Here is a 26732-nt window from a genome sequence, read left to right on the forward strand (position 1 = left end):
ACTGAACTAAGGATGCACTTTCTTATGATCTTGTGGACATAGTAGGGGTGCAAGTGAGGCCTTCTGTAGGCTCCTTAGTTGCTGCTTTATTTCATGAGGGCCAAAGAGATTAACTTTGCCATGTTGCCATGTCTCTGAGAAGTTGCCATATTTCATCCAGAAGAGGTCTTTTTTCCTCTTCTTCTTACTTTAACCATGTGCCTGGAGGAGCCGTCCGGGCCCTTGCACTTGGCCCACCCTTGCTTTGCCAGAGGCAGAGAAGGGAAAGGGGTAGATTACGTGTGCCAAGGGTGTGCAAGGGTAGGCTTTCCTTCCACCCCATCTTCTGAGGGAGACCTCTTTCTCTTGCTCCTTGCCTCTGTTCATGCCTTTTGTCTTGGAAAAGGATGGTCCCTTGTCTTAAGGCTTTGTGATAAAAGTTCTCTCCAGCTAGGACTGGCACCTAATCGGGCCTGGTGACTTTTCTGAAGTTACAGGTGGTCAGGAGCCCTCTAACGTGCAGAACATCTGGTAGATTTACCTGCGAGGTTGGGTGTTTCTACTGCTTTCTAAATTTCTAAGAACCCCTTTCTTTTTCTTAAAGAGCTCTGCAGAATTATTTGACAATATACGTAAGTACCGTGTCTTCTTGTGGTGTATGCTCTGTTCTGGCTTTTGTTTTTAAATCACATGCCTGTTTGGGAGGAGATGAACGTATTTAGTCTATTAGATTTGCGCTGCTGGGTATTTTTTTTTTTTTTAAGTGTAACCTTGACTAGCTGTATTATTGTTTATCCTGTAAGATTAGTCTATCAATTAAAGTTTGATAATTAATTGCGTCTCTTTTTCTTTCCAATTCTACACGCACTTAATCCATACTGGGGATTGACCAACATTTGGAACTGGGCCCAGAGCCATCCTTTTGCTTGCTGTGGTTCACTAGATTACTGTCTTATTTATTTGGCCTTAAGTATATCCAAATTTGAGGAGCCCTGGTGGCACAGTGGTGAAGCATTCAGCTGCCAACTGAAAGGTAGGCGGTCTGCCTCTGTAAAGATTACAGCCTTAGAAACCCTATGGAGCAGTTCTGCCCTGTCCTGTAGGGTCGCTATGAGTTGGAATTGTCTTGACAGCAGTGGATTTGGTTTTTGGTTTTATATCCAATTTCATTCTCCACTGAAAACGGTGGATAAAGGGGTTGGATTTTTTTTTTTTTTACTTTGTATTATTCAGAGTGCCCAACTTGACCTTCAGCCACCCTCTGCTAGGGCAGCCCTCTTGGCCCGCTCAGCCTCCCCAGCATTAGAGGGGAAGCTGCCGCCCCTCCTCCTGACTAGGCACCTCATGTAAACCCAGCCATTTAGCCTTAAGAGGACATTAATAAAACATCGAGAACAGAGCTACAACTCTAGCCACAGGCTATCAAGACCCAGGAGGAGGGAGAGAAAAATCTTTTTATCAGTAATGGGACAAAAACTGAGTCCTTGGTGTGAAGTGTGATAGTGTCAGAACTGGTTTTGACCCAGCCGCTCTCCCATTGGACCTTCTCTTCTCTTTCCCCTACTTTGTAAATGTTCCTGAAGGTTCTGTTCTCACTTCCTGTTCCTACCAAGAGAAGGGAAGGGGGTCAGCTCTTTTTCCATTTTCCCAATACCTCAGAATGCAGACACTTCAGGAGAGGGATGGGATGGGTAAAGCCACATGCTGTGTGTCAGCTGATGCCCACCTAGAGAATCAGTCCTCTGTTTGCACAGAGGGCACATTGGAATTTTATCCTGATTCTGAACATTTACTTCAGGCGCCTTAAAACTAATACGATGATTGACTCCTTGTAATGGAGAATGAGTTAGAGCTCCCGCCAGTCTGAATATCTTCCCATACGTTTTGGGGAGATCTGAGCATTTTCTCAAATGTAGGTAACTATGTTAGGTGGTGGAGATGGGACAAGACCTTTCTATAAAAGGGAGCCCACAAACCAGACAGTCATTAGAGCAAGGGGCAGCAGCTTCCCACTTTTGCCCAACAGGGTTCTGTCCAGCCCTCTATGCTGTGGGAAGTTAGAGACTCCTGCCCTGGGAGACCCTTGCCAGCACCACGTGGCTGCTTTCAGCTGGGCTTTTCTCCCCTCAGGCTGTTCCTGTTTCATCAAGGCTATTTTTGTTCTGAAGCCTTGTTAGCTTGTTTTACTCTCCTGGTAGAGTTTTTCCTTGCTGTTTATTTGCCCCATTTTATAACTTAATGTTTAAGTTTTGTGCTCCTCTTTTTACCTCTTTCCCCTTTACCTAATTTGAGTCCTTAGCTGTTTTTACTTTTTTGGTTTGAAAATTTTCAAATTAGCAGAAAATAGAAATAATGCTACAATGAACACCTTTACACCTTTAACCTAGGCCCCTCAGTTGTTAAAATAGTGACCATATTTATTTTCTCTTTCTGCACACACACACACATTTATTTTGTTGAACTGCTTGTCAGACATCTTGATACTTCATCCGTGGTTATTTTAGCACACATCTTAAGAATAAGGAAATTCTCACGCCTATCACAATCCCATTAGCTCACCGAAGAAAATTAGTATCACTTCAGTAATTGCATCTAAAACACAGACAATATTCGGATTTCCTTATTTGTCCCTGTCTTTTAAAAAAGCTATGTTTTTCCCATCAACAAGTCTTATGTTTTTAATTCTAATCCATCTTTTTTTTAATACCTTTTAAATTTTGCTGTTGTTGCTAGTGTTGGCTTTTTTTTGGTCTCATGTTAATTTCTTTCTGTATTTTTTTAATCTTAGTTTTCATTCGTGACTCTTACCCAGAAGGCAGCGTCCTCTCTGCTACCACACTGATCGCTCTCCCACGTCTGAGCCTCCCTGAGACTGACAGACTCCAGGGGCCTATAACTCAGGACTGTCTTGGTTGTTGGTGACAAACCCAATTCAGATGACTTAAGCAAAAGGGGTTTGGCTCATATTACTGGAGGACCAGACTGTTGGACATAGCTCAGTCCAGCTGCTCAAGTCATCTTGATGTTCTGACCCACTGACTCCCAGCTCTGCTTTGTTCTGTGTTGACTTAGATTTTACCAGACTTGGAACCCTGAGAGAAAAGAACAAAAAATTTTCCCCTATAGTTCCAAAAAAAGTACCAGATGAAGCTCTGACTTGCTTGTTTCACCACCCCTGCTCTCCGCAACCACAATAACCATCAGCCTCTAAGGCTTGGCTTAGTTGACTTGCATTCATTGTGAGCCTGGGCTCTCAGTGAATATCCATACCATATGTAACAGCAGCTTTGACAGGCCCCCTAGCAGGGTTTTGATCTTTTGCTGTGTGCCAGGTCATGCTGTTTGGAAAGCACCTGCTCCGGGCTCCAGCCTTGGGGTAAAGAGTGGGTGGTACTCTGGGTGCTGCGTCCACGAGGGACTCACTCTAAACACCCTGCCTTCGGGTCCTGTAAGGTCAGCTCTGTTTATTGAGTGGCAGGCACTGTGCCAAGTGCTGTTCACCACATTCCTCGTCACCCCCGCTTTATACATTAGAGGAAATCGAGGCTCAGAGAGGTTGTGACTTTCCCAAGGCCACATGCCTGTTATTGGCTGAGGCTGCAATTCAAAACCCAGATTTGCTGGATGATAAAGCCTTTGCTCTTACTCAGCTTGTTGAGAATTTAGCAAAGAACTCAGTCTGCATTTATTTTTGCTTTCATACTTTTTTCTTCTTCTCTTTTCCTTGGTTTAGCTGTATGTCTTTTTTTTTTTCTGTGCCTTTATGCATTGTTTGTTTAGATGTATCTTGACACATGGATAGATTAATAAAGTTCAATTGCTGGGAAAAAGAATGCCTTTTAAATTTCTTATAGATTTTGCTAAATCGACTTATAGTGTACCGATTTACAGCTCTCAATATAGGAGAGTACTTGTTTTCCCATAACCTCACTTACAATGAGGATTATCCAGGTTTTTTCCTAAATTTTATTTTTGCTGTCTTTGAGAATATACACAGCTAAGCATACACCAGTTCAACAGTTTCTGCATGTACCACGTAGTTACACTGATTACATTCCTTGAGTTGCGCAACCACTCTCACCCTCCTTTTTTGGGGGTGTTCCTCCTTCATTAACATAAACTCACTGCCGCCTAAGGTCCCTATCTAGTCTTTCGAGTTGCTGTTGTCAGTTCGGTCTCATATAGATAGTTTTTAAAAGAGCATAATGCTCAAGGCAGACCTTTTTTATTAGTTAAGCTGAACTATTGTTAGGTTTTAGGATGACTTCCAAAAACACGTGTTGCTGTCCAGTCGATTCCAACTCAAAGTGACTCCATAGGACAGAGGAGATCTGCCCCACAGGTAGGGTTTCCAGGGACAGCGGATGGATATAAACTGCCGACCTTTTGGTTAGCAGCTGAGCTTGCAACCACTGTGCCACCAGGGCTTCGAGATGACTTCAGGGGTTTTTTTTGGTTTAAGGTTTAAAGATTATCTCAGGGACGTAGTAGCTGTCTGCCTTGATGGTGGTAACTTATGCTTGTGAGTTCAGTTTTTTTAAAACTTTGAACCTTTGGTATTTTAAAAATTTTTCATTGGCTACCATTTATCTAAAAAGTTAAAACAGTAATACAGGCTCTTAAAAAGAAATGACAAGTGACAGGTAAGTCTCTCCCTCAGTTTTAGCTTCTCAACCCCAGCTCTGATCCATCCCTGAAGAAAGAATTCACATTTGGTGTAAGCATATAAAGATCCATCCCAGGAGTGGAGGGTACAGTCATTCCTACTTAAATCACATATCAGAATGAGGGAGGGGGCTCCCCAATAGGCATTAAAAAACCCACTGCCATTGAGTCGATTCCGACTCATAGCGACCCTATAGGGCAGAGTAGAACTGCCCCATAGAGTTTCCAAGGAGCGCTTGGCGGATTTGAACTGCCGACCTCTTGGTTAGCAGCCATAGCACATAACCACCACACCACCAGGGTTTCCCAATGGGAATTAGGTTACTAATAATAGGAGGAGGAGGGAACAAGCATTGGAGAAGCACCTTGCATATACTCAGACTCCTGCCCCGCCTCTTGCTCGTTACCTGTTGCCTGCTTGGCTCTTCTACAGACACCTCAGATCCCATGTGTCCCAGACTGATGCCCCTTCAAATCTGATCCTTTCCACTATTTAGACAGCACCTCACCTGGTACCTAGCCCAAGCCAGGAACTCAGGAGACATCCTGGTCTCATTTCCATCTCCAGTGCCATCTGATCAAATTCTGCCGTTTTTATTTCCAGAATGTCCTTCCAAGTCCATCCTCTTTATCCCAGCCTCCAAATCTTCATTTCTCTTACGGGCTCTTCCAGTAACCACCAGGTTCCCCCCCTTTCAGTCCACCCATTGCGTACCACCAGCAATCACAACCATGTTTCTCCCTGCAGAAATCCGTAGCGACTCCCACTGCCAATGAGTTCCTTGACCAGATCATGAGGCCCTCCTCCTTTGTGACCTGATCCCAACCACATTTAACCAGTCAACCCTAACCTCGTTCATGCTCTAGTAACATCCAGACTGAACAAACTGATGTCTTACCTATTTTTGCACACGTGGCTCCTCCTGCTTATAACCCATGTCTCCTGCCCTTTCTGCGTGGCTAACTCCTCTGTAGCCTTGAAAATTCTGCTCAGGCTTCACTGCCCTTTGAAATCTTTCCCAAGTGTCAGCATCTTAGCTTCTGCTGAACTACTCCCAACAGTGTTTTCACATACTTTTAAATACTACTTTTATTTTTCCTTTTATTACACAGTACATGTTATAGTTTAGAAAACGATTTGGAAAAAAATAGGCCACATTTAATTTCTACCATATCATAATAATGGTCGTTAACATTTTGGTTTTTCATAGAAATGGGATCATGTGCTTTATGTTTTCATGTAGAACACCAATCTTTCCAGGTCACTAAATTCTGTCTTTAACCAACCCCATATTATACTTCTTGTTACATGTATCATGTTGAATTTTCTCCCAACTTTTTATATTGAAAATTTTCAAACCAACAGAATAATCCAAATAGTACATTAAATACATACCCATCACCTAGTCACCAGTCAGCATTTTGCAACATGTACGTTACGTATTGAGTTTTCTGCTGACTCATTTGAAAGTCAGCTGCAGACATCTTGACATTTCACTCCTAAGTATTTGGCATGTGTCTCCTAAGAATAAGGTTATTCTGGCCACTGTATAATAATATACCTAAAGAAGTTAATATTAAGTCATCTGTATATAGTCCAAAAGTCTGGGCCTTATAGATTGTCCTACACTCTGGATTTGTCTGTTTCTTCATGGTCAGATTCAGGTTACACATTTTTAGCAAGAATATCTCAGTGTGCCCATCAGAAGCAGCACACAATGTCAGTCTGCTGCATCACTGGTGATGCCAGCTGGGATACCCTCACACTTAACTGTCTCCCTCACTGGACAGCAGACCCCCTCAGCTCAGAGCCCAGGCAGAGTGCGTGACACGTGGTGGCACTTGTCTCACTGAGTGAATGCATGTATTTGCTGTTTGGGGGATACAGTGAAAAGGCTCATGTGGCTGACCTGGAGATGTATGGGAAGAATGGCTGGAGCCAGGGCCAGGACCAGGTGGTGACAGGCCTCAGAAGCCACCCTCCTGACAAAGGAACCTCCACACAGACTCCTGCAACCGGTGCAGAAATCCTCAGAGACATCTGTGAGAGGACAGTGAAACTATGTGCACACTAGTTCCGGTTTTGTGCCCTAATTCACACCCTTGGGGATGATGATACATGTGGCCAGTTCACTGCCTGCGTATGGTGACACTGAAGTCTCCCAGAGAACATTCTAGCAAGTTCTTAGGGCAGACGAGCGTTTGCTGTTATTTGAACACCCAGATCCTAAATGGCTTGAGCAATGAATCACCTGTACGTATGTGATTCAATAAATGTTTTCTTGTCATTTTGGCTCCTTTAAGACTCAAAACAGCTACAGAATGATGTGGATGGGCCTGTTCACTGCAGGTGTGTGACTGGGGTATGAGCACGGCCGTCACTGTCACAGCAGCACTGCTAGTACTACTAGGCTCATGCAGATGGTTTTTTTTTGTCCTGCAAGATGCATCCATGTATGGCTGCTATGAGGTTAGAAACAGCCAGATGAAGAACTTGGGGGAATATCACCAAAACACCCCAGATGTTAAATAATGGTACATTTCATCCGGAGAAACCACATGGAGCCCGTTTTGTTCCCTTTTGAGTCACCAGTGCCTAACAGGCACTCAAACTATTTGTTGAATAAATGCAATTGTAAGAAAGAATGAGGACGCTCTGTATGTTCCATTTTGGCAGTTTTCCAAGATACCTGGTTAAATATTAAAAAACACAAGGTGCAGTACAACAATGAATGCTTTCATATCACTGAAAAGGATAAATTCTAGGGTGACACAGAGGAACTGGCAACATTGGGTACCTACTACAGGAAGGGAAGCAGGTGAGTGTGGACTCAAACCCAGACCTGAGTCCTTCTAACACCATGTTCTTCCTCCTTGAGATTCTTTGCTCGCTGAGACTCACTCAGCTGTCGCTCCACCTCTAGAACACGTCTTACCTGGTACAGGCCTTTTGTCCCTCTCCCTCCTATGAACTAGGAGTTTCAGTAAAAGGGTGGTTATTTTGTGACATGGCTCTCGAACTAAATCTCCTCTAAGGACAATATATACATACTGTCTGCATCAACCCCAAGGGTCTAACAGTGCTAAGAATAAAAGGAGCGTCAGAAATACTGAGTTATGCAAAGGGACAAACAGTTGTCATACTGATCATCCAGGAGGAAAGACACCCCTATTGCCCGAAACTATTCAATTCTCTTCATTCGCAGAGGGATACTTAGGGCAGGGATGAAAAACTAGTCCTACATGTTAGTCTCAGCCCCAGGATCAGATAACTAATGGAACCCGTGAAATTTTTAGAGGCAAAAAAAAGGCCTGATTTATAATGGAGGGAAAGAAACTTATTTAAAATACACTGCTGTAAAAGTCATATATTTTTGATATACATGAATATCAATGGCAAATCGGACAAATCTTTAAAAATATTAAGCAATGTCACTTGAGACTATGTTGGCATCTCCTGCCTGGAGGGTAGATAGGGTTAGAAGCTGGCGAAATGGACACGAAAAGAGTGGAGGGAGACAGCAGGCTGTCTCATTAGGGGGAGAGTAATTGGGAGTATGTAGCAAGGTGTATATAAGTTTTTATGTGAGAGACTGACTTGATTTGTAAACTTTCACTTAAAGCACATTAAAAATTATATTAAAAAAATTAAGCAATGTCAATGTAAAAAGGCACTTTAATGGACATCTTGAAAAACCGAAGATTGAGAAACTTGTTAGTTTTATAGATTTATTTTCAAATGGCAAAACACTTAAGACAATTTAAATACAAGTCCAAGAGAATTACTCTGTCAAAGTTAGCAGTGACGCTGATATGGCTTCTCACTTCTAGATACTCGCCAGAGTCATCTGAGTCTTCTCTCAGGGAAGAAAGGTGGTCTGGCAAAGACAAAATCAGTTCAGTGCATCTTTCTAGTGCATTGTTACTGACTTTAAGCTGCAATCTTTGAGGTTCTAAATCTAGGGTAACTAAAGTTATAGATACAAATAAAATGTTTTAATTAAAAAAATCTTATTTGATTCTAGAAACTAAGTAACAATAGCTAATATTTAGGAAATCATGGTGGTGTAGTGGGTAAAAGCTACGGCTGCTAACCAAAAGGTTGGCAGTTTGAAACCACCAGGCGCTCCTTGGAAACCCTCTGGGGCAGTTCCACTGTCCTACAGGGTTGCTATGAGTCGGAATCGACTCAAAGTCAATGGTTTTTTTAATATTTAGTGAGAGGCTTCTGCACTGTATTAGGTGATTTACATACACTGTTCAATTTTACCTTCCCAAAAGCCTCAGGTAGGTCCTATCATCATCCCTATTTTACACATGAGGAAACTGAGGCTTTCAGAGGCAAAAAAGCTGCCCAAGACCATCAGGCTTACCAAATACAGCAGATCTGGAAATAAAACTCAGGTGTCTGTGACTCTGAAGTCCATCCTGTTACCCATGAGGCCTAGCCTGCCTATTAGGAATCAGGTCACCTCAGCTTCCTGGACAGCAGGGTGAGTAACAGAGACAGAGGCCCGTGTTTCCACTCAGCATTTTGTCCCACACTCTGCCTTATCCGGAGGGCTGACAATCAAGGGAGTCCTGTCTAGGGATGAACTATTCTCAACGTCTCTCAAGGACAGGAGTGATCCACCAGGGCCAGCCCCCTAGACCACAGGAGGGGGCCTGCATTTTATAACTAGGCAAAATCTCTGTCAGCTATTTCCATTTCTTTCCAAGTCTTGTTTTATTAAAGAACCAGACAGATCAATTCTATGGAAGAGCGCCATTCTAAGTCAGATTGTTTACCTGGTACTTTACTCATATACATCCTTCTTATCTGCAATGTAATCTACAATTTCTTGTGGACACATTAACTTTTCCGCATCTGTGTCAGGAATTTCAAACCCTGAAAGAAAAGTTTACAGTGATGTGAATACAGAAAAAGCAAATCCTTTAGAACTGAAAGCATCTGGCACATTTGTGAACACCCGCAAGCATGTCAAAAATTTCCAGCAACCTTGGATGCCATTTAGGTGGTGAGCCATTTATGCCCTCAACAATATGTATGTCATGCTGAGTATGATTTTTTTTTGAGACATAATTCATATACCATAAAATCTACCATTTTAAAGTGTACAATTGGATTTTTTTCAAATTTTATTTTGTTGAGAATATACACAGCAAAACATACACCAATTCAACAGTTTCTCCGTGTACAATTTAGTGACACTGATTGCATTCGAGTTGTGCAACCACTCTCACTTTCCTTTTCTGAGCTGTTCCTCCAGCATTAGCATAAACTCACAGCCCCCTAAGGTTTCCATCTAATCTTTCGAGTTGCTGTTGTCAGTTCGATCCCGTATAGATACAGTTCTTAAAACAGCATAATGCTCAAGCCAGAACTTTTTTACTAATCAAGCTCAACTATTGTTTGGTTTTAAGAAGGCTTCAAGGGATATTTCTGATTTAAGGTTTAAAGATTATCTCAGGGCAATACTTCCAGGGGTTCATCCACCCTCCACGGCTCCAGAAAGTCTGGATTCCATTAGAATTTGAAATTCTGTCATTTTTCCCCTTTTGATCAGGATTCTTTAATGGAATCTTTGATCAGAATGTTCAGTAATGGTAGCCAGGCACCATCCAGTTCTTCTGGTCTCGTGGCAAAGGAGGCAGTTGTTCATGGAGGCAATTAGCCACACATTTCATATCCTCCTCCTATTCCTGACTCTCCTTCTTCCTCTGTTGCTCCAGGGGAATAGAGACCAATTGTTGTGCCTTGGATGGCTGCCTGCAAGCTTTTAAGACCCGAGGCACAACACAACAAACGAGGAGATAGAACAGAAGCACTAAATATGTTATCAGGCCAATTAACTGAGATGTCCCATGAAACCACGATCCTAAACCTCTAAACCAAGGATCCAAATCCCATGAGGTGTTTGGTTGTACACAAACAGTCTTAGTGACTACGTTTTTTTTGTCACTGCTGTAAATATATTTATCACACAACTTTTGCCAGTTCAACTTTTTACAGGTATACAACTTACTGACAGCACTTACATTAACTGGCTGTGCAAACCTACCCTCAATCAATGTGATTTTTTCCATCACTGTTAACCCTGCTTTCCCTCTCCCTCCCACCCTTGGTAACCACTAATAAACTTTGGTCTGTGTACATTTGCCTTTTCTTGTCTTTTTATATAAGTGGGGTCATACGATATTTGGGCCATTGTGCTGAACATTTTACACACAATGTCTCTTTAATCCTCATGGCAATCCCAATCCTGCACTTCTTACTGTTGTGATCCCCATTTTACAGCTGAGGAAACCGGCTTTGAGAAATGCAGTTACTTGCTCAGGATCATACATGGCTAAGCCAGGCTATCCAATTCCAGATCTGGTACTCTTAAGCACTAGGCGGCCTATACTATCCCTCAAGTCAACATAATCTATGAGGAATTTTAACTAAGCCCTGTTCCACGCACACATATGAGGTACTGCAGGAGACCAAGACCAAGCTGTGTGTGTCCTATCCTCAGCACACCCTGTTCCTTCTCAAGGCATGGACATCTAGGCCTAGCTCATAAGGGCTGCTAAGATGCCATCAGCTTTTCTGTAGGTGAAGCTTCTGCCCTCTGCCTTGAAGACCCATCTCAGGATCTAAGTCCCATACTCCTCCAGGCCCTTTCTGGTCACTCAGCCCTCTGTTCCACACTCGGCACTCTGCAGGGCCTGCATTACTTGCTTTCTGAATGAATAAAGAAATGTATTGTTCTTGCTATTGGGGTTGGGGGTGGGGTTACATATTTTTATTAAAATAAGATTCAAATTCCAATTCTGACTCCCAGCATTCCTTTCTGACTAATCCATTTAATTCAGGTTTCACTACATGCAGATCCAAGACTAAGCCTGTGTGTGTTACCAAATTCGTCCTCCATGGCCATGATAATCTCCACTTGGTCCAAACTGTCTAAGCCCAGGTCTTTCATAAAATGGGAGTTTACTGAAAGCTGCAAAGAAAGGAACACCAAACAGAAAATTTAATCCATGACAGGATTTACTTCAAGTTAATAAACAGCAAGGTATAAGGCAACTTGATAATTACATAGAAACTTTAAAACATATATATATATAAAGAGGTCATAACTAATATTATCCAATTAACCTGGTACAAGGCAACTTGATAATTACACAAACTTTAAAATTATATATATATACACATACATACATATACACATATATAAAGAGAGGTCATAACTAATATTATCCATTTAACCTGTACCTTTTTTTTTTTTTTTTTACCACGGTACTTGGTGTGCTTTATGTTAACTCATTTAACCTTTGAACTGGAAAGCAATATAAACAAAGCTAGTGACAGATTTCACTTTACATGCTTTAGTAAGATCTTCGATCACTGCTCTGAATGACATCTGAGGTGGTTTGGTTTGTCTTGCTCCCTTACTGAAAACTAAGACTGTAGAAGTGGCATTCCTCTCCTTGAAGAACAGCAGAATGTTGGCCAACTGTAGGCAGTTTCAGATTACAGTGTTTATTTAATCACCCTGCCTTTAATTTATACCTCAAGATCACCAGGAAAAATTATTTGAAAACCTGTATCAAAACAAATTATCCCTCCCACACAGCAGATTCAGTTATTAAAGGAGGAGTTTTTTACTATGAGAAAAATTCCAAGAAGAGTTAAGTTAAAAAAAGGAAGGTGCAGAACAGTGCTTATGATATACTACCACGTATTTTATTGAATTTGTCAAGGATTTCATTTTACTTGGATCCACAATTAGCAACGGCCAAGAAATCAAATGACATACTGCACTGGGCAAATCTGCTGCAAACAATTTGTTTAAAGTGTTAAAAAGCAAAGATGTCATCCTGAGGACTAAGGTGCGCCTGACCTAAGTCATGGTATTTTCAATCGCCTCATATAGATGCGAAAGCTGGACAATGAATAAGGAAGACCAAAGAACTGATGCACTTGAATTACGGTGCTGGCAAAGAATACTGAATACACCACGGACTGCCAGAAGAACGAACAAGTCTGTTTTGTAACAAGTACAGCCAGAGTGCTCCTTGGAAGACAGAATGGTGAGACTTTGTCTCATGTAATCGGGACACGTTATCAGGAGGGACCAGTCCCTGGAGAACATCATGCTTGGTAAAGTAAAGGGTCAGCAAAAGAGAGGAAGACCCTCAACGAGAAAAACTGACACAGCGGCTCCAACAATGGGCTCCAACATAACAACAACTGTGAGGATGGCACAGGGCAGTGTTCTGTTGTATACAGAGTTGCTATGCATCAGAACCAACTCAATGGTACCTAAGAACATTTTTTTTTTTAAAGCTGGGAGATACGTATGTCTATCACAAATACATACGTATAGACACATGTGTGTATATCTGCTTATATATGCATTAAATATCTCCGGAAAGACATACAAGAAGCTGGTAACATTGGCTGCCTCCCAGAAGGGGAACTGTGTAGCTGGGAGCCAGGGAAACTTTTCACTGAATATCCTTTTGAATCCTTTGAATTTTGTATCATGTTAGTAAATACTCGCTCTTAAAAAAAAAAAAAATCACCACCAATTACCTTTTCTGGGTCAATCTTATCATAGAGTTTCAAGACATAAAGAACACGGTCTTTGATTCCCTCTAACGTCAATGGGGGTGCGTCGCTATACTGGCGGCACAAATGTGTAACTCTACCAGGAACCTAGAGCAGGAAGGAAGGAAATACTGTCCTTTAACATAAAATTACAAGCTTATAGAAAGCTTTCACAGCTTTAGAAAACCCACATCATCTGATTCTAAGTGTGGCATTAAGACACACCAAGTCACAATGCCGGGTCCCTTATCACTGCCCATGTCAAGTAGTCTCAGAAGCCCCAGTAGTTCAGCAGCATAAAAATGAGCCCCCTTTCCCCTCAGAGCCAGGACTGGTCGCCTCTGACTCCTCTGTTCAGCTTGTGGGCTTTCTGCTCCATGAGACTGCTACCAAAATCGAGGATCTGCAGAAAGGCCTGTCTTCTCGTGGCATCTTCGGTATCCCCTTGCCTCTATGGAGCACGCGCACCTCTAAGAGACAGACATGAGTCAAAATAGCCCATGGGGCAAGAGCTGTCATGGTGAAGCGAAAGGCAGTTCACAAAGGCCCAGACATACACAGGTTTTGTTTGGCCTCAGTGGTAATTACACTGACCTTGGCCAGGACTAACGAAGACAGCACACCAACCCAAAGGAGAGGATGAGGGAGCCAAACAGTCATTACATGCCAGTCTCTTTCCCTTTCATCAAGGCCTGCCTTACTGCCACCAGCCAAGCCATGAGCCTCTTGTCATGACAGAGCAGTATCTCTGATGGCAGCTGGCTTGTAATGAGGTCAGCGGGCTTACTAATGCTGTGGAAGGCACAATGCAGAACAAGAGAAAACAAACAGTTGCTGACAGTTCTGCTCACCACAGAATTCCCTAATCCAAACTGGGTTACCTTCTAAAGTCAATTTTAAGTCCACAGGTAGGATTGAAGGCATCTCCCCCACAGAAGGTGGTTTTCCTTCTTGGGGTTCAGATCCAAGACACACAAAGGACTATGAGCGAACTGGAACAAACCAATACACACCTCTGTATAAGAAAGGTTCACCTTGCCTAAAAAGCAGGTATTGAAATTAGGTTTAATTAGCAAGGTAAACAGATTAGACAAAGAATTCTAGTTAATATTCTGGGTACTTCCAAAAGCTTTTGCCGCTGCCAGCACCTGTTCTTTGTTGTCTAAATTTATGGCCTTCCTTTCCTTCCAGAGCATGGATCAAGGAGACCTTTGATATGGGCATATCACAAGGCCTACTTATCACCAACGGCTAGAAGAGGTTTCTAAGTCACATGTGAAATGAAGAGGCAGAAAGCAGGAGAGGGAGAAGAAATGAGTTAATAGTAATAATGGCAGAACAGAAACCTGAAGTGGAAGGACCTGACAGAGGACATGTCTGTGTGCATACCAAGCAATAGTGTGAGGTGGCGTTAACACTGAGGAGAGGGAGAGAGAAGGGGGAGGTCCACATGTGCACAGCGCCCAAGGGGAAAGGAAGTGGCAGGTGACAGTATGTTCCAGAACAGCTTCCCAAGTGGTCCACTAGGTGTCAGCATCGTCCCCAACAGCACTAGCAAGTGCTTACAGGGGCCTGGTAGGTAGCATGTGATTAAATTAAAGGGGTCTCCACTTGGAGACCACATGCCAGTCTAAGGTAGGCACACCAAAAATAGAGTCCGCATGAGATGCAGTAAGCTGTAGCGAGCAAGAGCTCAGATTCTAGAAAAGAAAGTATACTTGGCAGCTGTTGGGTGGAATGTTCTGTATATGTCTATAAAGTCAAGTTGATTGACTGTGGCATTTAGATCTCCCATGTCTTTATTGAGCTTCTTTCTGGATGTCCTGTCCTTCACCGAAAGTGGTGTGTTGATGTCTCCTGCTATAATCGTGGAGCTGTCTATCTCACTTTTCAATGCTGTCAGTTTGTTTTATGTATCTTGCAGCCCTGTCTTTGGATGCATAAATATTTAATATGGTTATATCCTCCTGGTATATTGTCCCTTTAATCATTATATAGTATCTGTCTTTTATCCTCTGTAGTGGATTTAACTTTAAAGTCTATTTTGTCAGAAATTAATATTGCCACTCCTGCATTTTTTAAAAATAATTTTTATTGTGCTTTAAGTGAAAGTTTACAAATCAAGTCAGTCTGTCACATATAAGCTTATATACACCTTACTACATACTCCCATTTACTCTACCCTCAATGAGTCAGCCCGCTCCCTTCTTCCAGTCTCTCCTTTCGTGACCATTTTGCCAGCTTCTAACCCTCTCTACCCTCCCATCTCCCCTCCAGACAGGAGATGCCAATACAGTCTCAAGTGTCCACCTGATACAAGTAGCTCACTCTTCATCAGCATCTCTCTCCAACCCACTATGCAGTCCCTTCCATGTCTGATGAGTTGTCTTCGGGAATGGTTCCTGTCCTGGGCCAAAAGAAGGTTTGGGGACCATGACTGCTGGGATTCTTCTAGTCTCAGTCAGACTATTAAGTCTGGTCTTTTTATGAGAATTTGGGATCTGCATCCCACTATTTTCCTGCTCCCTCGGGAGTTCTCTGTTGTGCTCCCTGTCAGGGCAGTCATCGGCTGTGGCCGGGCACCATCTAGTTCTTCTGGTCTCAGGATGATGTCTCGGGCTCACAGTTATCGTGTGACCTTGGTGTTCTTCATTCTCCTTTGATCTAGGTGGGTTGAGACCAATTGATGCATCTCAGATGGCCACTTGCTAGCATTTAAGACCCACAGTTCAAAGTGGGATGCAAAATGTTTTTAGAATAGAGTTTATTATGCCAACTGACTTAGAAGTCCCCTTAAGCCATAGTCCCCAAACCTCTGCCCTTGCTCCGCTGACCCTCGAAGCATTCAGTTTATCCCGGAAACTTCTTTGCTTCTGGTCCAGTCCAGTTGAGCTGACCTTCCCTGTATTGAGTATTGCTCTTCCCTTCACCTAAAGTAGTTCTTACCTACTAACTAATCAGTAAATAACCCTCTCCCACCCCCTCCCTCCCCCCTCTCGTAACCACAAAAGAATGTGTTCTTCTCAGTTTATACTATTTCTCAAGCACTTATAATAGTGGTCTTATACAGTATTTGTCCTTTTGCATCTGGCTAATTTCACTCAGCATAATGCCTTCCAGGTTCCTCCATGTTATGAAATGTTTCACAGATTCCACACTGCTCTTTATCGATGCATAGTATTCCATTGCGTGAATATACCACAATTTATTTAACCATTCATCCACTGATGGACACCTTGGTTGTTTCCAGCTTTTTGCTATTGTAAACAGAGCTGCAATAAACATGGGTGTGCATATATCTGTTTGTGTGCAGGCTCTTATTTCTCTAGGGTATATTTCAAGGAGTGGGATTTCTGGCTTGTATGGTAGTTCTATTTCTAACTTTTTAAGAAAATGCCAGATAGATTTCCAAAGTGGTTGTACCATTTTACATTCCCACCAGCAGTGTGTAAGAGTCCCAATCTCTCTGCAGCCCCTCCAACATTTATTATTTTGTGTTTTTTGGATTATTGCCAGCCTTGTTGAAGATGGAATCTCATCGTAGTTTTAATTTGCATTTCTCTAATGGCTAATGATTGAGAGCATTTTCTCATGTGTCTGTTAGCTGCCTGAATATCTTTAGTGAAGACCCTGATCTTTTTTGATTGTTTGCTTGATTTATTTTTTTCCATCCTTTGAGTCTTAGTTTGTTTGTGTCTCTAAGTCTAAGGTGTGTCTCTTGTAGGCAGCATATAGATGGATCATGTTTATCTGTTCTGCTACTGTCTCTTTATCAGTGCATTTCGTCTGCTTACATTCAGTGTAAGTATGGATAGGTATGAGTTTAGTGCTGTCATTTTGATGTCTTTTTTTATGTGTTGTTGACAGTTTCTTTTTCCCACTTTTTTGTGCTGAATAACTTAACTTTAATATTGTCTTTTCCTCTTATTCATTGTTGTTAATTTTGTTTCTGCCGAGTCTCCATTTTTTTCTTGTATTTTATTTTGATGAGTAGGACAGTCAGTCTCCTTTGTGGTTACCTTAATATTTACCCTTATATTTCTGAGTTTAAACATAACTTTTATTTTATATCGCCTTGTCTTCCTCTCCATATGAAAGATCTATGACTACATTTCTTAGTCCCTCTTTATTGTTTTAATGTCTTCTTTTACATAATGACATTGCTGTTTCCCTGTTTTGAGTGTTTTTTAATCTTGATTTATTTTTGTGGTTTCCCTGTCTGGGTTAACATCTGATTGCTCTGTCTGGTGTTCTAGTCTTGGGTTGATACCTGATATTATTGATTTTCTAACCAAAGAACTCCCTTTAGTATTTCTTGTAGTTTTGGTTTGGTTTTTACGAATTCCCTAAACTTCTATTTATCTGGAAATGTCCTAATTTCACCTTCATATTTGAGAGACAGTTTTGCTGGATATATGATTCTTGGCTGGCAATTTTTTTCCTTCCACGCTTTATATAAGTCATCCCATTGCCTTCTGGCCTGCATGGTTTCTGCTGAGTAGTCCGAGCTTATTCTTATTGACTCTTTGTAGGTGGCTTCTCGTTTATTCCCAGCTGCTCTTAAAATTCTCTCTGTATCTTTGGTTTTGGCAAGTTTGATTATGTCTTGGTGACTTTCTTTTAAGATCTACCTCATGTGGAATTCGATAAGCATCTTGGACAGATATCGTCTCATCTTTCACAATATCAGGTAAGTTTTCTGCTAACAAATCTTTAACAATTCTCTCTGTATTTTCTGTTATCCCTCCCTGCTCTGGTTCTCCAATCACTTGTAGGTTATTTCTCTTGGTAGAATCCCACATGATTCTTAACGGTTCTTCATTTAAAAAAATTCTTTTATCTGATTTTTCTTCAAATATATTGATGCCAAGTGCTTTATCTTCAAGGTCACTAATTCTGCCTTCCACTTGCTCAATTCTGCTCCTTTGACTTTCTATTGAGTTGTCTAATTCTGTAATTTTATTGTTCATCTTTTGAATTTCTGATTGCTCTCTATGGATTCTTGCAGCTTATTAAATTTCTCTTTATGTTCTTGAATAACCTTTTTAATTTCTTCAACTGTTTTATCTGTGTGTTCCTTCACTTGTTCTGTGTATTGCCTGATCTCCTTCCTGATGTATTGAAGAGTTCTATATATTAATCTTTTGTATTCTGCATCTAGTAATTCCAGGAAGGCACCTTCATCCAGAAGAGCCTCTGATTCTGTTTTGAGAGCTTGTTGAAGCGATCATGGTCTGTTTCTTTATGTAGTTTGATATTGACTGTTGTCTCTGAGCCATCTATAGGTTATTGTATTAGTTTAACTTTGCTTACTGTATCCTAGTTTCTTGCTTTGTTTTGATTTGCCCAAATGGGTTGCTTGAGTGAGCTAGCTAGATTATTTTCGCCTTTGGAGCTCTGAGGTCCTGTCACCAGATGGCTAGAGCTGTTATCAGGTATATGAGCTTATGAGTCCATTCACTTTTCTTGTGTGGATTCAGCTCAGGTGTCCAGGCAGCTGGTCATCAATTATGTGGTACAGTCTCTGTCATACAGTTTTAGAGGGGCAGGGGTGTTTGGTGTAGGTACCAGTATCTGGTTGCAGCAGGAGGTCACACTCTGAACAAGGCAGGGGGCTGAGAACCATTGCCCGAGTGTCTCTGAGGAAAGCACGTCCCCGTTCCCTACAGTGTACAGGTGGGTGGGTTTTGCAGACGGACCATGGGCACCTAATGCTTTTGGCTGTAATGGCTGGGAGGTACCAGTTATCCTTGGGCCCCTGGGTGGCTGAGTGACCTGAGTGGAGCCACCAGTCTCTAGGCCCCTGATGTGGGTAGGTGAAGACCCTGTTTAACAGGCTAAGTGGTGTCAAATATCGAACACTCACCTCTCCACCGCACAGTTTAAACAGTTACAGTCTGCCAGCAAGGGCCTATTCTCCTCAAATAGGCCCACACAGGTCCATGCAGGGGGAAAAGGTATTCAAAGCCCATGAACCATTTATGCCTGGACAGGAGCCGCTTCTGTCCCGAGCTCCCCCAGTTAGTGGAGCTGGAAAATTATCTTTTGCCCCTGATGTGAATTTATTCCTTCTCCAAGGCCAGGAGCATGGCTCAGCATGCTCAAATGGCCCTTCTCAGGCCCAGGGAAATCAACAGCCACTGAAGCCAGTTTGGAGGCTGGGGGAGCAGTAAAACATACAAGCACTTAGCTTTTGGCAAGAGCACCATTCTTCTCTGGTTCTAGCTGGCTGCTTCTCCCTGAGGAAATTGTGGCCGAATGGTACCATCAGGCCACCGCAGACGCTCCTGGGAATGGTGCCTGAGGGATCCCAGCAATTCAGGTCCAGCAAGTCCTCTCCACGTCTGAACTGTCTCTCTCTTCCCCTACTGCTCAGACCAGTTTTTAACTTTGCCTTTGATGGTCAGGGGTCCTACCTTGTCATAAATATAATTGTTTTACTTGATTTTTGGGGTCTTTGTTGTAAGAAGGATCGCCGGAAGCATCTGGCTATTCCGCCATCTTGGCCCTGCTGAAGAGCTCAGATTCTAGAGCTAGACTGCCTACATTTATATTCTGGCACTGGCTCTTAACTAGCAGGGTAAATTAATCTTTCTCTGCTTCAGTTTCCTTTAGCTGTAAAATGGGGATAGCAACAGTACTAACCTCATGGGGTGTTGTGAGGCATGAATGAGGTAATAAATGAAAAGAGCTTAGAACACTGCCTGACACATACATAGGAAATGCTATTTAGGGTTACACAGCAGCCGATCCGTAGGAGAAAGATATGGGCAGTCTGTTTCTGTAAAGATTTATAGTCCTGGAAAACCTATGGGGCAGTTCTACTGTGTCCTATTGGTTTGCTATTAGTCGGAATCAACTTGGTGGCAGTGGGTTTGATTTTTGGTTAGTAGGGTCATAAAGACGGCACAGGATCGGCTAACTTTTCCTTCTGTTATATGTAAGGTTGCCATGAGTCAGAGCCTTCTCCAAGGCAACCACCACCACCACCAACGGGATCACAGTGATAACAACCTCCCCGTTTGAGACCTTGGCTGTAGTGCAGCCTAAAGTACTTGATCCTATTCCTTCCCTTGCATGACTTTTCTGTCCTCCTTAACACCTCCCCTTCTGGTCTGTCTTAATTGCCACATTCTGGTCTATTTATTCATTTCTTACCATAAGCCAGGCTGTTGTATTGCCCCAAGCACTTGAAGCCAGGGTTTTGAACTGGTTCAGCCCCCTGCTGAGAATTTGACTTTCCACTCCAAGATATACTTAATCAGAATCAACATTTTAACAAGATCCTCAGGTACACAAGAATCACCTGTTTGAAGCCCTGCTTTAAGCACATTATCTCCTTTAGGTCTAACAGTAACTCCTAGAGATACACTGTAGTATCAGCCCCATGTTACAGATAAGGAAACTGAGGCAGAGAAAGTTTAGGTATCACACTCCAGGTCCCACAACATGGTTGCTTGGAGGGACTTACTGCCTCCTTCTTGACGGGCAGAGAGAAAACTCTTACTGCCCTACTGAGAGTTTTAGCCTCACACAGGTTTCATCAGCCATTTGTCTAAAGCATATGTGACAGATCACCTCACATGGGCATCAGAGACTGCACCGTTTGTGGGCAAAGAGTGACTACCAATTAGTTTCCAGAAGAATCCATCTTCCCTCCATTCGGGGTCCACTGTCTGGCTGAGGGAACCTCGGAGGAATCCAAGGAGATGGCTTTCAAGTCATCTCTCTAAGCTGTTCACGGGGCAGCTCCACCCAGGTAGCAGACATCTCAAACTCACCTGTTTGGAAATGTACTCCTCACTTGCCTCCAAAACTCCTGCCTGCAGATCTCTATTCCCTCTCCTCCTCCCCAGGTTCTAGCCAGAAACTTCCCGGCCAACCCCCACTCTTTCCATTCTCTCCCCTCAGTTTACCTGATCACTCAGCCTGGCTGACTGGGAGGAAAAGTCTCACTTACTCCTTCAACAAACATGTGCTTAACGTTCACTCTGTAGTCTACACAGAGAACACCCACATCTCTCGGGGGGCACATAGCGCCCTTCACAATATGCCTGTCTTCCTGCCTCCACTCCAAGCTCTACCCTCCATAGACACCCCAAAGGTCAACCATAAGGAAGCAAGTGTCAGGCTCTTCCTGGCCTCTGTCTATGCCATTACAACCCCCTGACTGCTTGAGAAATTGCTGTCTTCAAGACGTGCTCCCTGGGAGGTCAGTCCCATCCCTGTTGTTGCTTCTGTATCATACACAAACTTGTTCTCACATATTTCAATGTCTTACCTGAAGTTATTGACATGACTGTCTCAGCAAGCTGCAAGCTTTACCTGTATGTCAAGCATTTCCTATACACCAAGCACTGTGCTAAGGGCTGCAAATACAAAAATGAGTAAGACACGGCCTCCACCTAAGTTTACAGTTTAATGGAAAAGATCAATCCAAACAGATTATTTTAATAAAATGTAATGAGAGCCATGACAGAGGTATTTTTAGGCTGGTTCAGTAACAAAAGTTGTCATCCAATGCTTAAGAGGCAAGGAAGGAGGAGATACCAGACTTGGAGTTAACCAAGCCAAAAAAAAAAACACAAACCCGTTGCTGTTGAGTTGATTTTTGACTCACAGCGAGCCTGTAGGACAAAGCAGAACTGCCCCATAGGGTTTCCAGGGAGTGCCTGGTGGATTTGAACTGCTGACCTTTTGGTCAGCAGCTAAGCTCTTAACCACTGTGCCACCAGGGCTTCAGACAAAGAACAGGAGAGGGAAGGGCAGTCCAGCAAAAGAAAATGAGACATGAAAGTGTAATGTGTCTGTGTGGGAAGACATGAGTTCATGTTGCTGCACATTAAAGGGCAAAGTGGTGCACTGATGACAGGCACTGAGGTGGAAGAGAGCCAGGGCCCAGGTCTGCAGGGCTTTCGGGGCCAGGGTCAGGGGCCAGGACTCTGTTTTACTGGAGAATGAATGACACGGACAAACCTCGGCTCTGAGTCCATCACTGTCAGACATGACTTTCGGCGCCAGTGCCAGGAATAGCCAAGCCTTTCCTGCATATATATAGGGTTGCTAAGAGTCAGAATTAACTCAATGGCAGTGGGTTCCTGCATAAGTGGTTTCTCTTCATCTGGGTAATGTGTCCCACAGAACTGTTTGGAACTTCTCTTTGCGTTCTGGCTGCTGCTAGCAAGTTTAGATTCGGGTCCCACCTGGACCAAGATTAAGGCTTCCTGGCTCCATTTTAGGCCGCTACCCTTGTTTTTCTTCTTTTTTTCTTACTTATAGGGTCACTATGAATCAGATTCGATTTGACTCAATGGGTACTGATACAGGTAGTTGCAATGATGGGATCTGAGAAGGGGAGTGGAGAGAACAAGCAACAGTCCAGATGGAGACTAACAATGGTTGGAGGTAGAGATTTGGAGTGATTGGAATACAGGGAATAACAGAAACTAAGAGAGAGGAAGAGGCAGTTCAAAGACACTGTGTGGTAAGAGAACTCGGGAGCACACTGACGTTTAACTGTTAGGTAGAGAAAGAGCCCAAGGAAACAGGGTAGGAGCAGAGAGCTAAGGGAAGAACCAAGGGAGAATAGTGTGACAACAGGCTATAGAAGACAGCACCGGCAAAGAAGCTGGCAAGTTTAACATGTGGGCTGCAAAGTGTCCAATGAAAACATGAATTAATGTCTTTCTTTAGTATTCATCTCAGTATCACTTAACAACCAGCAGGAGGCCTGGCACATAGCTGTCCCTCAGTATCTTTGAATGAACAAGTATTTATTCTCCACCTCAATCCATGAAGGATGTAACTATGTTAAATGCGAGCACTTAGTCAAAACCACTATGCAAATATAAAACGGTTCTATTGTATATATGAACCAAGCAGAGGTAGAGGAACATATTCAAGGACATGCTCAAAGTGTGGTTTGCTACTCAAACTTTGCTACTCAAAGTGTGGTTCAAGGACCAGCAGCATCAGTACCTTCTGGGAGCCCACTGGAAATGAAGACTCTCAGGGCCCTTCCCAGACTTACTCAATCAGAATCCACATTGTAACCCAGGTGATCTCTATGCACAATGAAGTTTGAGAAACAATGCTCTGAGAATAGGGACAATCACTTCGCATTTCAGCCTAATGTTGAAATCAGGAACAAAACACTTAGCAGCAACTCTACCTACTGCCCTTTTAGCCCTTAACTTCAAAGTGAAACATTAACCTTTTGATCCAACTAATAGGATAACACTCTGAATTAATCCATTACACCATCAGTGAATCTCAACACTGGCTGCACAAAGAATCACCTGAGGACTTTAAAAAATTAGATGCCCAGGCCTCACCTCTAGAGATTCTGATTGAATTGGCCTGCTTATCCTGTTTTTTTAATTCTAACATTTGGTCAAAGTTGAAACCACTGTGTTATATGAAGTCAGTGAGTTTGAAATGGGTTTCTCACCTTGACCTTGGGAGATTCTATCCTACCTTAAGGCACTAGCTCTTCATCTCATCTGCACTTCACAGTCACCTGGGAAACTTAAAAAAAAAACAAACCCATGCCAGAGATATATCCCAGAAGCCAGAATGAGAGCTGCGGGGGCGGGGGCGGGGGCGGGGGCGGGGGCGGGGGCGGGGGTGGGGGGTGAGGTGGAAATGGGGTTGAAAGCTACCCAAGAGATCTTAATGTGCAGCTAGGATTGACAATCACTGCCCTGCTGAGAGTTGTGGCCTCACACAGGTTTCATCAGATAAGCTAGATTCTACTTGTTTTCCACCCTTTCTTCCAGAAGGCCCACAAACCGGGCAAAAGATGCCACAGGGAAAATTTCAGACAGAAATCCGGGAAGAGAACCACTCTGGAGAAGGCTGTAGGCCAGTGTGGCCCCTGTTACTCGCCGTCCCCTAGAAAGCTATCACGGTGTTTATGATTATTACTAGAAATAACAGTCATCAGTATTTTGAGAGCTTACCAAGCACCGCAGTAGGTGCTGGATCTGATCTCACTAACTCTCACCGCACTTCCATAAGACAGAGACCAGTATCTCGATTCCATGGATCAGACTGAGGCTTCCAGACATGAGGAGACTTTTGCAAAGTTTCAGTAAATGGCAGCCACCTTTCGAGGGTCTGACTCGGGAGTCTGTGCTCTTGCTCATAACCGGGCCTTGGGGGCCAGGGTCAGGGGGCCTAGGTGACCCCACCTCCCCGCTTAGATCAACCAAGTCCCGTTATGTCAGTGAGGTCGGGGAGCGAGCCAGATGCCCTCGGGGTCACCCCACCTGCAACTGGCGCAGTCCCGCTGCCCGCCCTAGGTCTCCTCGGCCTTCCCGTGCAGACCTTGCTAGCCCCGACTCGCCGCCCCAAGGCCCGACTCCCTCCCCTTTCAGCCGGGCCCCCGCTCCCCATCCCGGAGCGTGCCCGATCCCTGACCCCTGCCGGGCCCCAGCAAAGTCACCGGGAGTCACCTGCGCGAGAATCGAGATTGGCTCCGGAGCCCGGGGTCTCGTCCGGATCCCCGCGGGACACAGGGCGGTGCTGAGTGGCCGGGCTGCGGCCAGCGTGGTGGACCGGGGCAGCGACGCGAAGGCCGCGGGTAGGCGGCGGACACAGGCACAAAGGACACGAGCCGCCATGGCTACGCTAACCCAGGATGCAGTGCGCCGCAATCTCAGGGCAAAGCTTCCGTGCCCGCCCCGCGCAGGCTACGCACAGAGCGGCGCTGTCGGGCGCCGTCGGCTCTGGCGGCCCCTGGCGGCCCCAGCTGGCACTGCGTCTTCCGGGTTGCGCTACAGGGCCGTCCAGGTTCGGAAGCGAGTTACTTGCTGTAACTAAGACTGCGCAGCTATTGTCTTTCCATAAACAGTGATAAAAAGCACAAGAACTTATTGCTTATTCTCTGAAAGTTCTGAAATACATTTATTTAAGTTTCGATGCCACGATTCTTACTTAAACCCGTTGTGGAGTCGGTTCCGACTCATAGCGACCCTGTAAGACGAAATAGAACTGCCCTATAGGGTTTCCAAGGAGCGCCTGGTGGGTCTACGCCACCAAGGCTTCCAATTCTTACACAAGTATTAAAATTTAATAGGTAAAAAACTCAGTGCAAAATACAAAAACCAAAAGTACAAAATAAGAATGCGAAAATAAAGAATGTGAAAAACAAGAATCGATTTAAATATGTACCTAATACTAATACATATGGGAATGATGATAAAAAACAATGTGCATGTTTTAAAACTTGACAAAGTATAAATAATAAAACTAACAAAAATGCGGAAATGGAGGGAGGTTAAACCTGCCAAACTGTTTGCATTAGCCACCAGGCTTTTCCTGCATCCTGACTTTGTTAGGAAATCCTTGTGGTGTAGTGGTTAAAAGCTATGTCTGCTAACCAAACGGCTGGCAGTTTGAATCCACCAGGCATTCCCTGGAAACCCAATGGGGTAGGTAGTTCTACTTTGTCCTATAGGGTCACTATGAGTTGGAATTGACTTGATGGCAATGGGTTTTGACTTTGTTTCTACCACTTCTCTGTTGATTAGCAATTGGAAGAGAAACTGTATCACTTCCTTGGAATGACCAACCTCTATTTTGAAAGGTAGCCTTCCATTTCTGCAGAAACTGGCACCAAATCTCTGGTTGGTATGAGTGGGATCAGGGCCTATAAGATCTGCTTAGGTGATACACCATCCTCTTCTTTCTCCTCCTTGGTCACACTGGAGAGATGGAGACAGTGCTGTGGTGCTGACTGTAACACCAGCAGAAGAGGGAGCAATCAGAAGACCACGATAGCCTACTGAGCCCACTCTTGGGATCATCTCTCCCCATGGCCTTTCTAGTATTTCTGAGTTACATTTAATCCTTTCAGTGAAAAATAATAAATAACCTCTTATTTAAATGTTATATTGGTTGAGACATCTACTTTTACCTTCAGCAAACACATTAGGAGAAAATGTTGGCCTACATGGTCTGTTGGGTAAAAGGTCCAATATTAAGATCAAGTCCTTAACAATTGAGGAAGATTCAAGAAAGGTCACTGGTGCTTTTCATTTTTGCCTCTCTGCACCATAAAAGGATGTACAGTGAAACCTGTGAGAGCCGAAACTCAACAGGTCTGCGTTTTTCCAGGTCTTGCAAGTTTTCTGCCTTTGACAGGGTGTGGTCTTACCACTTTTCTATTGCTCGTTTTAGTAGAAAATATTTGTATTTTCCTTCTCTGACAGGTTTCCACCTTACACAGTTTCTACCCTTCACAGGTTTTACTGTATGAACATAAACTATTGTCAGTTTCTTGTACACATCATCCCACCGACCCATCAGTTATCCCTCCCTCCCAGCCCACCTGCACCTTTATATCACCCCCTCCTTGGGCTACCAGGTATCTCTACTCTCCCACATCTTCAACATCTCTCTTTCTTCTGGCTCTTTTCTCTGAGCCTATAAAGATGCCAAAGTTTCTCACAGTCTAAAAACAATGTCAGAGGCTCCCTCCGTTGAC

The 26732-nt window shown here is 43.5% G+C and overlaps 1 protein-coding gene across 1 annotated transcript; it reads right to left on the bottom strand.

Moving 5' to 3' along the window:
• Positions 1–8356: 8356 nt before the first annotated feature.
• Positions 8357–24882, bottom strand: NDUFAB1 (NADH:ubiquinone oxidoreductase subunit AB1). Its single transcript, XM_003418818.4, has 5 exons — positions 24700–24882; positions 13229–13351; positions 11546–11633; positions 9433–9532; positions 8357–8522 (listed from the first exon to the last, which is right to left on the bottom strand). The coding sequence occupies exons 1-4, from the start codon at positions 24865–24867 to the stop codon at positions 9441–9443; spliced, it is 471 nt and encodes a 156-aa protein (XP_003418866.1). The 5' UTR covers positions 24868–24882; the 3' UTR covers positions 8357–8522; positions 9433–9440.
• Positions 24883–26732: the final 1850 nt, after the last annotated feature.

Source organism: Loxodonta africana, chromosome 12 (genome assembly GCF_030014295.1).
Source record: "Loxodonta africana isolate mLoxAfr1 chromosome 12, mLoxAfr1.hap2, whole genome shotgun sequence".
Lineage (NCBI taxonomy): Eukaryota > Metazoa > Chordata > Mammalia > Proboscidea > Elephantidae > Loxodonta > Loxodonta africana.

Excerpts from the sequence above, each read along its gene's own strand:
- NDUFAB1 (XM_003418818.4), bottom strand. The coding sequence starts at position 24,867 with ATGGCGGCTCGTGTCCTTTGTGCCTGTGTCCGCCGCCTACCCGCGGCC. Across the intron at positions 13,352-24,699 it reads CAATCTCGATTCTCGCGCAG|GTTCCTGGTAGAGTTACACA; the intron begins GTGACTCCCGGT and ends TTCCTGCTCTAG. Across the intron at positions 11,634-13,228 it reads ATAAGATTGACCCAGAAAAG|CTTTCAGTAAACTCCCATTT; the intron begins GTAATTGGTGGT and ends CTTTCTTTGCAG.